Source organism: Oncorhynchus masou, chromosome 30 (genome assembly GCF_036934945.1).
Source record: "Oncorhynchus masou masou isolate Uvic2021 chromosome 30, UVic_Omas_1.1, whole genome shotgun sequence".
In the NCBI taxonomy this organism is placed as follows: domain Eukaryota; kingdom Metazoa; phylum Chordata; class Actinopteri; order Salmoniformes; family Salmonidae; genus Oncorhynchus; species Oncorhynchus masou.
The window spans coordinates 36,780,794-36,796,620 of NC_088241.1; the positions used below are offsets into that span (position 1 = coordinate 36,780,794).

At 41.4% G+C, this 15,827-nt stretch overlaps 1 protein-coding gene across 3 annotated transcripts in view; it reads left to right on the forward strand.

Moving 5' to 3' along the window:
• LOC135522595 (RNA-binding protein 33-like) overlaps positions 1-7,617 on the forward strand; it is a 46,491-nt gene extending 38,874 nt beyond the window's left edge. For all 3 annotated transcript variants that reach the window (XM_064949017.1, XM_064949019.1, XM_064949018.1), the window contains exons 16-19: positions 1,317-1,484; positions 2,368-2,637; positions 2,811-2,899; positions 3,042-7,617. In XM_064949017.1, coding sequence (XP_064805089.1) covers positions 1,317-1,484; positions 2,368-2,637; positions 2,811-2,899; positions 3,042-3,090 — 576 coding nt within the window. In that variant the 3' untranslated portion in view covers positions 3,091-7,617. The remainder of the gene's footprint in view (positions 1-1,316; positions 1,485-2,367; positions 2,638-2,810; positions 2,900-3,041) is intronic.
• Positions 7,618-15,827: the final 8,210 nt, after the last annotated feature.

Sequence of the window (15,827 nt, forward strand, 5' to 3'; positions counted from 1 at the left end):
TACCTTTTACAGAATATCAGTCTGTCCCTGAGGTTTTTCCTGGAGAGAAGAGGCTTCTTTGCTGCCCTTCTTGATATCAGGCCATCCTCCAAAAGTCTTTGCCTCACTGTGCGTGCAGATGCACTCACACCTGTCTGCTGAGCACGCTTTGTATTGGTGGTGCCCCGATCCCGCAGCTGAATCAACTTTAGGAGACGTCCTGGCACTTGCTGGACTTTCTTGGGTGCCCTGAAGCCTTCCTCACTTCTTCACAATTGAACCACTCTCCTTGAAGTTCTTGATGATCCGGTAAATGGTTGATTTAGGTACAATCTTACTGGCAGCAATATCCTTGCCTGTGAAGCCCTTTTTGTGCAAAGCAATGATGACAGCACGTGTTTCCTTGCAGGTAACCATGGTTGACAGAGAAAGAACAATGATTCCAATTACCACCCTCCTTTTGAAGCTTCCAGTCTGTTATTCAAACTCAATTAGCATGACAGAGTGATCTCCAGCCTTGTCCTCGTCAACACTCTCACACCTGTGTTAACGAGAGAATCACTGGTCCTTTTGTGGCAGGGCTGAAATGCAGTGGAAATGTTTTTTGGGGATTCAGTTCCTTTGCATGGCAAAGAGGGACGTTGCAATTAATTGTAATTCATCTGATCACTCTTCATAACATTCTGGAGTATATGCAAATTGACATCATACAAACTGAGGCAGCAGACTTTGTGAAAATGTATATTTGTGTCATTCTCAAAAAATTTGGCCACAACTGTACAAAGTAGATGTCCTAGGATACTGACAGACACTTCAGAACAAACTTCTTTTTGATATTATTTGGGACCATATGTTACTTCATGTATTGAATCTGTTATTCAATGCGTTTCTGTTGGCTAATAGCAGTAGTGCCAAATTCAATGTTTCATCCAATAATTTTTATATATATTTTTTGTTGATACACTATTATTGCACACCGAGTGTGTCCATGCAACTTATGTGACTTGTTAAGCACATTTTTTACACCTGAACTTATTTAGGCTTGCCATAACAAAGTCGTTGAATACTTACTAACTCAAGACATTTGGGCTTTTAATTCTTTATTCATTTGCAAAAATGTCAAAAACATAGTTCCACTTTGACATTATGAGGTATTGGGTGTAGGCCAGTGACAAATGTCAATTGAATCCATTCTAAATTCAGGCTGTAACAACAAAATGCGGAAAAAGGCAAGGGGTATGAATAATTTCTGAACGCACTGTATATAGGGAATAGGGTGCAGTTTGGGACACAGCCCTGCAATCTATTTATTTTTCCCTGTGCTGTGTGATCTCCAGGGAGGAGATGTGAGTGGTATCAGCGCCCCCATCCAGCAGCAGGCCACCAGGCCAGCCCCCCATCTCCGCCAGGGCCCAGTGAGGAAGATAACCTTGGCCAACCCCCCCGGAGGACAGCCCATACAGGGCCTGGTCACACAGGGGGACAGAGGGGGCCTGGGCAACAGGGTAGGTTGTTCTCCCTCCTCACACTCAGCCCCATTTCCACCACTACACAAAATACATAAAAAATGTAACATTTCCCAAATGGCACCCTATTCCCTACATAGTGTATTACTTTTGACCAGAGCCATATGGGGTGCCATTTTGGACAGAACATGCGTTTCCTCTGATGAAATGATACAAAATGGTCTAATACTGTCATATTTGTTAAGGACGGTGTTTTGGATAGGAGTGGTACCTTGGTCTTTCATCTTAAATATAAATGTAAGAAATCCTCTGAGCACATGGCTATTCTCGCTATGTTTTTTATACCTCTGGCATTCCCCTGCCATTTAGTAGGTTTACCATTTTGGAGTAGCTCTAGCAATATGCCAGGCTAGTATGCCAGGTATTGTAATGTTGACAAGCTGAGAGTCGGCGTGACACAGATGCTACACAGCGTCTCCTGGCATCTCTGCACGCCTGTCAGCAGCCCGCCATCTCGGCAGACACCCTCAGCTCGGCGACGCTGACCGGGGGAAGTCAGCCACCATGATGCCTGGCTGGTTCTCTTCTCTGTACTCTGGGGTCTCGCCCTCGATGCAGCAGATGCGCGCAGGCAGCAGTCATCATGGCTTGACGTTGACGCCGTATGTAGAAATAAGATGAGTCAATCGAGAAAAAGCAGCTCGGCAGCCTGGAGGTGTTTGGGGAAATAGAAGGGTGGAAAACCATCCGGTTGTTGAATTTTCACTCATGCTGAAAAACAGTAGACCCTGATAGATGTGTCAGACATCTCGTCTCCACTCGGCTGGATACGGAATTAAAACATCAACATGCTTGCATAAGAGGTTCAAGCAGTTTCCTCTCTCCCCCCCCCCCCCTTTGCTTTCCTCCCTGCCTGGTACAGGTGGTTGTCCCTGGGCGTGGCAGAGCCAGGGGGGCAGCGGTGGCAGGAGGAGCGGGTCAGCTGGGGTGTGGGCGTGGCAGAGCCAGAGGGGCAGCGGTGGCAGGAGGAGCGGGTCAGCTGGGGTGTGGGCGCCTGATGCCCACCAGACAGAATCAGCGAGGGGCGGGGACGGGGGACAGCCAGGCCTGCACTGTGTCCATAGACGGCCTGTCTACATCCACCACGGACACGCAGCTCCAAAACCTGCTCAACTCCATCGGCCCCATCCAGGTATGCTTCCCTCCCCCCCATGTCTGTGTCCCAAACAACACCCTTTTCCCCACATATAGTGTGCTACTTTCAACCAAGGCCCAATATGGATGAGAGAAGCTTGGGATGAGAGGAGCAGCAGCTGCCCTGTTCTAAACGCATGCTCTTCCCTTCTTCTGCTTATATGGCTGCAGATGTTCAAAATGCTGCCCCATCAGAGGAAAGCTATTGCCAAATTTCACAATCCCCAGCATGCCCTGAGTTTCCAAGTCAGCTTCAACAGGTAAATAAACCACTTTGTTTCACTTGCCCTTTTTTAAAACCCACAAATCCTAATGAGGTCATCTCTCTAAAAATAGGGCCTACACCTAACGCCAAATTAGAAAGCTTACTCAACGAGACATCCTCCTTTTGTAACCATACAGGCATATGATAGATTTGTCGCACATTGACGTGTCACTGATTGACGGCTGAAGCGAGCGGTAGAGGGAGGCGGCGAGCGCCCGGTGCGGGGACGTCGAGTCAGATGCTTATTCAACCATGAGGCCCCCTTATTCAACCACGTCCCTATGGAACACTAACCTACACCGTACCCTCATCCTCCTCACAACAAGCACCCCCAACCGCCTCGCCTGCAGACTGTCTACTGTGGAAATCCTCAGCACAAAGCAGCATGTTTTTTTTCTCATAGTTGAATTGCTGTCAAGGGGGGGAGGTTCGATGCCAGTTTTATGTGACAATATGTTCATGGTCGCCGAGCTGGTGACGTTCAAACTGTGACAGAAGAAATGTGAGATATGAGAAAAGGTTTGAGTAAAAGGTTTGTGCATCGGGCACTAACGACAACAAGAGGTAGTGGTTGACACTGGATAATGGTTGCTCCCATCCTCGGCTCAGTTGTGAACACCATCGATATCAACAGTTTGAGAGAAGAGTTTTGGAGATCTGCCTGTGTATAGGTTATTGTTTTACGCTGTACCTCAAGATTTTGCTCATTTTCTGAACAGGTGTTTTGGATTCGAGGAAAGCTACTTGAATAAAGCAGGTGTAGAAGAGGAGCGAGGCTTGCCACTACATCATTTTCCTTCTGGCAGTGCCATTTTCCTCCTATAGATGGCAGCATTTGATAATGATTGTGTACACTATGGGGTGGCTTTTTGGGAAGACCCCTTCCTCAAGCGGCGTTTAGTTTCTGGGTAAATGGCACTGCCTAGTGGAGAACATGTAGGAACATGTGAAAGCCATTAATAGAAATTCTGGTCAAATGCAGTTTGAGGGTATGATGATGGGGATGATTCAAATGTACACATGCACCAGGTAATGGTTCCAAGGTTGTTCGAATAGAATCTAGATTGACTGGCCGTACAAAATTTAGTAAGATCTTGTTCCTAACATTAAGACTGGATAACGTGGATAATAGTGTCTATACGTTAGGTTTTCTTCTGCGCACTTTAAAGTTAAATGACGTTCACTGGTAAAGACTGGTTTCCTTTTCCTTCTCACTCTGAAGAGTCCATTTTGGCCGGTAACGTTACTTGATCATTGAGATTTTTATTTCGTCTTTTAATTGGTTAAACACGAATAGGCCCGCCTACATTGGTGCGATCTCGAAATGGGTTTTAGACATTATTTTACTTTTCTGATGCACTCAACTTTAGTTTTGTATATATATTTTTTTTAGCGTATTCTGATTTCATTGGTACATGTCAGGTTTAGTGGGTGTGCTCCAGAATAAATTATCGTTACAAGTTCTGTTTTAAAGATTTTTGATTGGGATAATGGTCCTTTGGGATAATGATTGAAATGCTGAGTATGGCCGGTAGGCTATAAAACTATGTCAACAATATCTTTCACAGATTAATTGGAAAAATAAAGAACTTATGAAGCTTCCCGATTTTTGCAGGGTACATTTTGACATTGTAGCAGATTTGCTATAAATTCATATTTATCTGTGTTGGATCACTGATACAATGAATGTTGTTGGCCGATTTATATTCTGAAAACTATTGATATGGCTCATTTAGGAACAGTTGGAAGCCTGGTTTGGTCTGGTTTGCATGACTTTCTGACTAGCTGATATTCATATAGAGCTTTAATTTAATAGTCAACTTTACTTTTGATTTAATGGTAAAACAAGGATACTGGTTTGTTGTTTTTGTGTTTGGCCAGAATAAAAAATGTCGTAGCAGTCTTGACAATCTCATTGTAGTTTAGCATTCTGATAAGAACACCAAACACCAAGGAAAAAGGACGTTTGAGTTTTTTTTGTTTTTTTAACTTTCCAGAACCAAATTGATTTACAAACTCTTTCTATGCTGAGTGATTATCTAGATTAATGAACACATACATGCATGCATACAAAACGCACACACACACAGGTCTTTTGATGTCATGAGGATGTTCCCTTCCTTCAGTAGTTAATTTGATTTGGTATTGATCCATTTCAGGTTTACGGAAACCTGGTATCTGGTGCAACAAAGTCCAATTTACTTCTGAAGACAACGTATACATACTCCAGTGTTGCTGGAGGTGTAGTGAAGTTTTTATTTAGAAGATATTGTTGACATTTCCTTGCTTCCGAAAGTGGCAAACCTCGAGTAATAAGAAATGAGAATAGAACAGTCGCAGTGTAATTGCGTTATTTGGTATGTTTTCGTTCAAGTCGTTCAGAGCAATACATTTTCTGCTTCGGAAAGGTGTGGGGGCAACCATTATCAGTGTATTAGTAATGTACATAACACCAAACAAGTAGAACTTTCACCGAATGTTTATCGCTGTTTTGAGTTCTCGTTATGTGCTTTGTTGTATCAAGTTCACTTTTTATATATATCTATATAAAAAAAAACCTGATGTGTCCAGACTTGAATTATTCTACTAGTGTTTCGTTTGTGTGTTGAACCAAAACTGAAAGAGACCCTGGACCCCGTTTCTGTTCGTAGATATTTGAAGACTTTTTTTTTAAGGGGAAATAAATAAAATATGGCCTATATATATACCATGAAGATATGGGTATGTGAAGCCAATTTAACTTCTCCAGCCCACAACTTTGTCTGTGTGTCTAATGTCTATGTGTCTTGTGCTTTACGATGAAGCTCAGTTCTGATGCAAGCTGTCATTCATTGTGATCTAATATTTTTCTCAAGGTATTGTTTAGTTTTTATCCCCCTGGTATTGTTTCATGTGTTGACTCCCCTCCCTGTGCTGTGTTTTACCAAATCCTTTAACAATTGCCCGTTGTGCAATGAACCTTGGGATCTAGGTGTATCAGTAAGATGAGATACTTTTTAACGTAGGCTACATATTTCCATTACATACCAATTTGGTACAATAATATGCCATCATTTGTGGCAAAGAATCTATTGTAGTTAATTATTTGAGTATACTTATTCATAGTATATATTGAATTACCCTCATCCCTCCAACACTCAGCACTGATAATTTACAACGTATTTTAAATGCCGATAGTATTAACTGTAAGTCCAAATCTTGTGGTTTTCTGCAAGACGTAGAAAGGTACACAATGCTGAGTACAATTTTTAAGTGGTTTTGAAACCCTTTCGTGGTTTCACGTTGACTCAACTGACCTAGTTTTGTTTTGTTCCTTTTGTTTGCTTTTTCTAACTGTATTGAATTTTAATTCTGAATCCTATGGATTTAAAAAAAATTTAAAAAGTATCGGCTATGCCATTTAAGTCACATTAGTATACGACATAAGTTATGTCTGGTAACGGAGAACAGGTTCATATTGGACCTATTTGTACCTTCTTTCTAAGGTTTTTATTGCCAATGTACTTGCATGAACTTTATGGTGAACGTAATGATTTTTATGTCATCAGGTTTGGAGCACTCCTCTTTAGCGGTTTTAATGTTGATGATTTTTTTATTTTTAAATCTGCACTAATTTAGATTTTAAACGAGATGTTACATAGTGTCTTAGTGATTTGACTGATCTGCTCATATTGTCTTATTGTTTTTGCTATTGGTTATTTTTTATTTTTAAAATGTCAATGGTGTTCGCCCTGGAACATCCAGTGAACTGCTATACAATGTTACCACGGCCAAAACAAGACAGTTGGGGACAAAGTTAAATCTGAAGTTTAAAAGATCTCGGAACGACTAACATTTTGTTATTCTTCTCAGGTGTTTTGGATGGGATCCAGAAAGCGCTTTGTGTTTTGCAGAACCACGGCTGAGTAACCACTCCTTCTCTCCGTTATAGGTTGGATCCCGCCCACTGACACCTTGCTTCAATGCTAACACTGTTTGTTTGATTTGCAGGTCCTGTGAGAACACAATTGACAGATTTTTCCTCATCTTGATAATTCTGTCAATTTTGCAGCATGGTTTTGGAACTCAAACACCCGTGGCCAGACTTCTCCTTATTCCAACCTCTTTTCCTGTAACCCCCCCCCCCACCTCCAAGGTTGGCGTTGACTCAGTTGAGGTGTGTTGTTATTGTGGTGGTTGTTGCTGCTCTTAACCCTCTGTATCAAGCAGGGGCCTTGCCTGGATTACCTTTGTTTGTTAGCCCAATGGATGGAGGTTAACATCTCTGTGACGACACCCGGGGGTCACAGATCAGACACACTTAAAGCCACTCGCTTCCACTCCACCCAACTCATGCCAGCTATGCTCGGCATTCAAATGTTTGGTTGGATCGTGGAAAAGGTACTACACTGATTTTCTTGTGCGGTGTGCTATTGTCAAGCACTGAAAAAAACGGACTTGAATCGTTGAAAAAAAATACCAAAATGTATGTTTCACATTTGTGTTGGAAGACATGTTAATCCGTCAAGATTGTACAACCCCAAAGTTTGTGATGCAATGTTGTTGTTTAAGAACTTCAGTGTTTGTCCGTGAAATGTTTGCCTGTGATGCGTTTGTACACTGAATATTGATGCAACACGTTGAACAGTTAAATGATTTTTACGAAATATACAAGCTACAATGTACTTGGTTGAATAGTTAAGTGGTTCTTACCTAAATAAACACTTAAATGTATTTTGTCTTTTGTTTTTCTTGAAATAACTTTCAGATTGAAGACTGTGGGGTGTCTAGAGTGATGAAGATAATCATAATAATAGTAGTAGTATAAAGAGCTTACTAGAAGCAGATAAGAAATATGCTAAAGTTATGCTTATAAACATATTTCTATGTTATTACCACTTCCTTTGAAGATTGTGGTCATGTGCTCTTTTGGGGCTCTAGCTTTTTCCAAGTTACAACCAAGCATCTACAGTGTTGCAGAGACACCTTGTGGTTGGTGGGAACATTAGATGCAACCCATCAAAACATGTTTCCACTAACACCTTTAAAATGGAAACATCCATTTTCAAGCAGCCATAATTCAATCTGCCATTGCGGCAACATAACCCCTATGAAACCAAGTTGTGTTTTCAGAAATGCCGGACGATTGCTCATGTTTGCAAATGTCACCGATTGTTGAAACTGTTGTTCAAACTGCAGCAGGCAGGCAGCAGTCAGACATGAGGCCCACGCAGGGATTAGCGTGCTTTATTTACCTGCTCTGTGGAATGCTTTCACTCGGCAACTTTTGTATCTGACAGAGACCCAAGGTCAACGCTCTGGAGGAGATGTGCCACTTTGTCCCTCCCAAGTTTCCACCTCACAATATCAACAACAACACGTAATGTAGGTGACTCGAGAGAAGGAAGTGAAATTCCTAGTCGTGTTGCAACAGTGTTCAGACTTCAGAAACCTTGCAGTGGCCCTACCTCTTTTTGGAGACTTAAGGAGCATTTACTCTTTACCCCCCCATCCCCCGTTTTTATTTTAGTCTTCGTTTGCTCTTACTTTCTGCTCAGTATAGGATGTACAGCATTACACTTCAAATCAAATTTGATCAGTCACATATATACACATTTAGCAGATGTTATTCCGGGTGGAGCAAAGTGTTTGTGTTCCTAGCTCCAACAGTGCAGTAATATCAAACAATACACACATCTAAAAGTAAAATTATGGAATTAAGAAATATATAACTATCAGGAGAAGCAATGTCGGCGTGTCATTGACCATAATACAGTGTGTTTGGAGATTATTCAGACCCCTTGACTTTTTCCACATTTTGTTACGTTACAGCCTTAATGTAAAATAAATGTAATTGTTTTTTTCCCCCCACAACAATCTACACACAATACCTAAGAATGACAAATCAAAAACATGTTTTTAGAAATGGTAGCAAATTTATCACAAATTGAAAGCTGATATCACATTTACAGAAGTATTCAGACCCTTTACTCAGTACTTTGTTGCCTTGGGTATTACGCTACAAGCTTGGCACCCCTGTATTTGGGGAGTTTCTCTTTTTTTTCTGCAGGTCCTCTCAAGCTCTGTTGGGGAGCTTCGCTGCACAGCTATTTTCAGGTCTCTCCAGAGATGTTTGATCAGGTTGAAGTCTGGGCTCTGGCTGGGCCACTCAAGGACATTCAGAAACTTGTCCCGAAGCCACTCCTGCATTGTCTTGGCTGTGTGCTTAGGGTCTTGGCCCTGTTGGAAGGTGAACCTTCACCCCAGTCAGAGGTCCTGAGCTCTCTGGAGCAGGTTTTCATCAAGGATCTCTCTGTATGTTGCGCTGTTCATCTTTCCCTCGATCCTGATTAGTCTCCCAGTCCCTGCCACTGAAAAACATCCCCACAGCATGATGCTACTACCACCATGCTTCACCATAGGGATGGTGCCAGGTTTCCTCCAGACATGATGCTTGGCACTCAGGCCAAAGAGTTCAATCTTGTTTCTCATGGTCTGAGAGTCCTTTAGGTGACTTTTGGCAAACTCCCAAGTGGGCTGTCATGTGTCTTTTGCTGAGTAGTGCCTTCTTTCTGGCCACTCTAACATAAAGGCCTGATAGGTGGAGTGCTGCAGAGAGGGTTGTCCTTCTGGAAGGTTCTCCCATCTCCACAGAGGTTTCTTGGTCACCTACCCGACCAAGGCCCTTCTCCCCCGATTGCTCAGTTTGGCCAGGCAGCAAGTTCTAGGAAGAGTCTTAGTGGTTCCAAACTTCTTCCATTTATGAATGATGGAGGCCACTGTGTTCTTGGATACCTTCAATGCTGCAGAAATGTTTTGGTACCTTTCCCCAGATCTGTTCCTCGACACAACCCTGTCTCTGAGCTTTACAGACAATTTCTTCGACCTCATGGCTTGGTTTTTTGCTCTGACATTCACTGTAAACTGTGGGACCTTATATAGACAGGTGTGTGCCTTTCCAAATCATGTCCAATCAATTGAATTTACCACAGGTGGACTCCAATCAAGTTGTAAAACATCTCAAGGAGGATCAATGGAAAGAGGATGCACCTGAGCTCAATTTCGAGTCTCATAGCAAAGGGTCTGAATACTTGATGTAAATAAGGTATTTGTTTTTTATGTTTTATAAATTTGGAAAAATGTATAACCTGTTTTCACTTTGTCATCACATGGTATTGTGTGTGTATTGATGAGGAAAACATTTAATTGAATCCATTTTAGAATAAAGCTGTAACGTTAAAAACAAATGGGGAAATGGGGGATCATGTGGCTATATACAGTGGGGCAAAAAAGTATTTAGTCAGCCACCAATTGTGCAAGTTCTCCCACTTAAATAAGTATTTGGTCACCTACAAACAAGCAAGATTTCTGGCTCTCACAGACTTGTAACTTCTTCTTTAAGAGGCTCATCTGTCCTCCACTCGTTACCTGTATTAATGGCACCTGTTTGAACTTGTTATCAGTACAAAAGACACCTGTCCACAACCTCAAACAGTCACACTCCAAACTCCACTATGGCCAAGACCAAAGAGCTGTCAAAGGACACCAGAAACAAAATTGTAGACCTGCACCAGGCTGGGAAGACTGAATCTGCAATAGGTAAGCAGCTTGGTTTGAAGAAATCAACTGTGGGAGCAATTATTAGGAAATGGAAGACATTCAAGACCACTGATAATCTCCCTCGATCTGGGGCTCCACGCAAGATCTCACCCCGTGGGGTCAAAATGATCACAAGAATGGTGAGCAAAAATCCCAGAACCACACGGGGGGACCTAGTGAATGACCTGCAGAGAGCTGGGACCAAAGTAACAAAGCCTACCATCAGTAACACACTACGCCGCCAGGGAATCAAATCCTGCAATGCCAGACGTGTCCCCCCGCTTAAGCCAGTACATGTCCAGGCCCTTCTGAAGTTTGCTAGAGAACATTTGGATGATCCAGAAGAAGATTGGGAGAATGTCATATGGTCAGATGAAAACAAAATAGAACTTTTTGGTAAAAACTCAACTCGTCGTGTTTGGAGGACAAAGAATGCTGAGTTGCATCCAAATAACACCATACCTACTGTGAAGCATGGGGGTTGAAACATCATGCTTTGGGGCTGTTTTTCTGCAAAGGGACCAGGATGACTGATCCGTGTAAAGGAAAGAATGAATGGGGCCATATATCATGAAATTTTGAGTGAAAACCTCCTTCCATCAGCAAGGGCATTGAAGATGAAACGTGGCTGGGTCTTTCTGCATGACAATGATCCCAAACACACCGCCCGGGCAATGAAGGAGTGGCTTCGTAAGAAGCATTTCAAGGTCCTGGAGTGGCCTAGTCAGTCTCCAGATCTCAACCCCATAGAAAATCTTTGGAGGGAGTTGAAGTCCGTGTTGCCCAGCAACAGCCCCAAAACATCACTGCTCTAGAGGAGATCTGCATGGAGGAATGGGTCAACATACCAGCAACAGTGTGTGAAAACCTTGTGAACACTTACAGAAAAGGTTTGACCTCTGTCATTGCCAACAAAGGGTATATAACAAAGTATTGAGAAACTTTTGTTATTGACCAAATACTTATTTTCCAACATAATTTGCAAATAAATTCATTAAAAAATCCTACAATGTGAGTTTCTGGATTTTTTTTTCTCATTTTGTCTGTCATAGTTGAAGTGTACCTATGATGAAAATTACAGGCCTCTCTCATCTTTTTAAGTGGGAGAACTTGCACAATTGGTGGCTGACTAAATACTTTTTTGCCCCACTGTATACCTTTTTATTAGCGTTGATTCAGGTTAATATGCCTACCGCACTTTATTCAAGAGGATTTGATACCTCAGTTTAGTATTAGTGATCAGCCTCTGAAAGTCATCATTTATTTTATGTTACATTTCGGTTAAACACTTTATATAAAGGGGGTATACATAGCACCTATATCAACCACCTTTGATTGTTACAGTAGCAAGTATCATTCATAACACATGAATTCAACATAACTCATAAGTCCCCTCAAATAAAACATTATTCATCCATTTAACAACTGAAATGTGTATTCTTAGTGTCACAGTACCCAACCTCCTGACACACTTCACATAACCAGTTAGGAGCAGCACAGGGTCAGCCTTAAAGGGGTACTTCGGGATTTTGTCAATAATGCCCTTTATCTACTTCCCCAGAGTCCGATGAACTCATTGATACCATTTTTATGTCTCTTGGGTGTAGTTTTAAGGATGTCGCTAACTAGCGTTAGCGCAATGACTGAAAGGCTATGGTATATACCAGAATGCCAGCAGTTACCATAGACTTCCAGTCAATGCACTAACATTAGTTAGCTACTTCCTTCAAACTGCACGCAGACATGAAAATGGTATCCACGAGTTCATCTGACTCTGGAGATGTAGATAAAGGGGCTTCATTGATAAAATCCTGAAGTATCCCTTAAAGACATTACCCTTATAACAGTTAAGAGGGTTAAATGCCATGCTGAAGGCCAACATGGCACCATACATAAGCTCGCTGTGCTTGATTGAGCTTGCCTGGCGCAATGGAATAGTCACTAAAGTGCAAACCCCACCTGACCTTCTGGCACTTCAGGCAGGCTCATTGAAAAGCTCCCAGTAGTTGAAAGATTTCAAATCATATTTGATCCCAGGTCTGGATGCGACCCGAGCAATAGTTTGCCGTTGTAATGCTGTGCTAAGCAAATTTAGCTGAGACCTGAAGCCTTATATTAGATCCACAAACTAATGCCTCACCCTACCCTTGAACTCAGCAGGCTAACACAGTCTTGTGTTTACGCAAGAGACCCAACAAAATTAGTAACAGCAGCAAACCGTATGGCTTATTCCTACCAGATTATTTTATTTACAGAACTTTTTTGTACTCTAATGAAGAGGGAATTTTATTTTGAAGACCTTTTATGAATGTTGTATGAATAAAACTGCTATGTTTATTCATGTGAACAAGTGTTACCTACCTCCCTCACCTGGTGTGTTTGTAGAACGCATTCCTAATATTGAATTGCACCCCTCCCCGCCCCCCTTTTTTGCCCTCAGAACAGTCTCAATTCATTGGGGCCTGGACTCTACAAGGTGTCCAAAGCGTTCCACAGGGATGCTGGCCCATGTTGACGCCAATGCTTTCCACAGTTGTTTCAAGCTGATTGTTCTTTGGGCGGTGCACCATTCTTGATACACACGGGTATCTGTTGAGCATGAAAAACCCAGCAGCGTTACAGTTCTTGACACAAACTGGTGCGCCTGGCGCCTACTACCATGGCCCGTTCAAAGCCACTTAAACATTTTGTCTTGCTCATTCACCAAGTGACATCAATAAGGGATCATAGCTTTCACCTGGATTCACCTGGTCAGTCTGTCATGGAAAACGCAGGTGTTCTTAATGTTTTGTAAACTCAGTTGCCTTCAGTAAGTATTCACACCCCTTGACTTTTTCCACATTTTGTTGTGTTACAGCCTGAATTTAAAGTTGATTCAATTTAGATTTTGTGATACTGATCTACACATTCATATTCCACAATGTCAAGGTGGAATTTTGTTTTGAGAAATGTTTACAAATTATTTACAAATTAAAAGCTGAAATGTCTTGAGTCAATAAGTATTCAACCCCTTTGTTAGGGCAAGGCTAAATGTGTTCAGGAGTAAAAATGTGCTTAACAAGTCACATAAGTTTCATTGACTTACTCTGTGTGCAATAATAGTGGTTAACATGATTTTTGAATGATTACCCCATCTCTGTAACCCACACATACAATTAATTGTATCTGCAAGCTCCATTGGTCAATTAGTGAATTTCAAGCACAGATTCAACCACAAAGACCAGGGAGATCTTCCAAAGTCTCACAAAAAAGGGCACTTATTGGCAGATGGGTAAAAAAAATGTTTTTAAAGCAGACACTGAATATCCCTTTGAGAATGGTGAAGTTAATCATTGTGCTTTTGATGGTGTATCAATATACCCAGTCGCTACAAAGATACGGGCGTTCTTCCTAACTCAGTTGCTGGAGAGGAAGGAAACCGCTCAGGGCACTAAAGGAATACTGCAAAAAAATGTGGCAAAGAAATTCACTTTTTATCCTGAATACAAAGCATTATGTTTGGGGCAAATCCAACACCAAACAACACTGAGTACTACTCTTCAAATTTTCAAGCATCATGTTATGGATATGTTCGTTGTCAGCAATGACTCGTGTGTTTTTTCTGATAAAAATAAACTGAATAGAGCTGAGCACATGCAGGCAGAATCCTAGAGGAAAACCTGGTTCAATCCGCTTTCCAACAGACACTGGGAGACAAATTCACCTTTCAGCAGGACAATAACCAAAAACTCAAGGCCAAATATACACTGGAGTTGCTTACCAAGACGACATTGAATGTTCCTGAGTGGCCTAGTTACAGATTTGACTTGAATTGGCTGGAAAGATCTATGGCAAGACTTGAAAATGGCTGTCTAGCAAAGATCAACAACCAACTTGACAGAACTTGGCAAGTTTTTTAAAAGAATAATGGGAAAATATTGTACAATCCAGGTGTACAAAGCTCTTAGAGACTTACCCAAAAACACCCACAGCTGTAATCACTGCCAAAGGTGATTCTTACATGTATTGAATACTTATCTAATCAACATATTAGTGTTTTATTTTTCATTCATCTTTAAAAAATGTTAGAATTTTTCTTGAGTATTTTGTGTAGATCATTGGGGGGAAAAAGAAAATTACATACATTTTGTTGTTACACATTGGAATTAAAATGTTTACAAAAAGTCAAGGAGTGTAAATACTTTCTGAAGGCACTGTTTGTGTCAAATATATGTCATATGTGATGCATTCCAAATTACCATTGCACCACTTTCTGAGCTAGAACCTTGTAAAGAACATAACCAGCAATTTAGCATCAGCAATCTCACCTAAAGTTTAGTCTCCGGGGACATCCTACCAATTTACCTAAAGTTATATTCCTTCCATCTTTTCTACTCACTCCTTTATAGGAATATTAAATAAAGGACATTTAGACATTTGAGAAGGTCAATGTGATGTTTTTAATCGTGATGGTGTTGCACCCCAGATTGAATTCATGGAGAGCAATGGGAATCGAGCGTCATCTCTGTCTGTCGCCTGTGTACGGAACCATTTAAAATGCCTGAACCACGTGGTGTCGCGCTTGTACACGTTAACAGATTGATTAAAGACCGTTTTTATATTGTCGAGTCTTAATCTGCGGATTTCATTCCTATCAGTCGTGCCCAATCATATCGATAACCGAATGGGTAATGATGACCAGAAAACCAGAAAACAAAGACTTTGAAAACAAAGACTTAGAAGGTTGACGTGTTCGATAGCTTTTACCTTAAATATAAACTAAATCATTTGCCAGCCTATTTTTCAGTTGTACGACCATGTGTAAAGTAAATCTTGAATTCTAAACAGTGTAGACTAGGTTCCTCAGCGCGATGTAGACTGCAGCCAGAAAGATTTCCAATAACTCGCCATTGTCTGGGAACAACAGTCGCGGTTTCTTGAATTGACAGGCATCTGTGTATTGTGTGGCAGTGAAATCTTCATAAGCAGTCTGAGCAAATATCTGATTTAACGACGTTTCCTGTAAATGGATTTGCCGCTATGCTCACAGTCTGCAAGCAGTTTTAGGGCTAACAAACACGGTTCTGTTTAATCTGTCTGCACGTTTTTCAGAAGTTATTTGCGAAAGGCTAACCTCGTTAAATGTGACATGGAGTCTCTACATTTCGCAAGCAGACATTGGGCGGTTCAAAGCAGAGGAATCCCTGCACTTTTACCTCAATATGTTAAACTTCACATTTAATTTGAGAAAATTTTCAGCGTAATTTATAGCTATATAGAACTATTCCATGTGTTGAGTCAAAAATGCGCTTAACTGTAATTGTATAAATGCATTGGTGTCAGAATGAGATTTGCGCCAAAGTTAT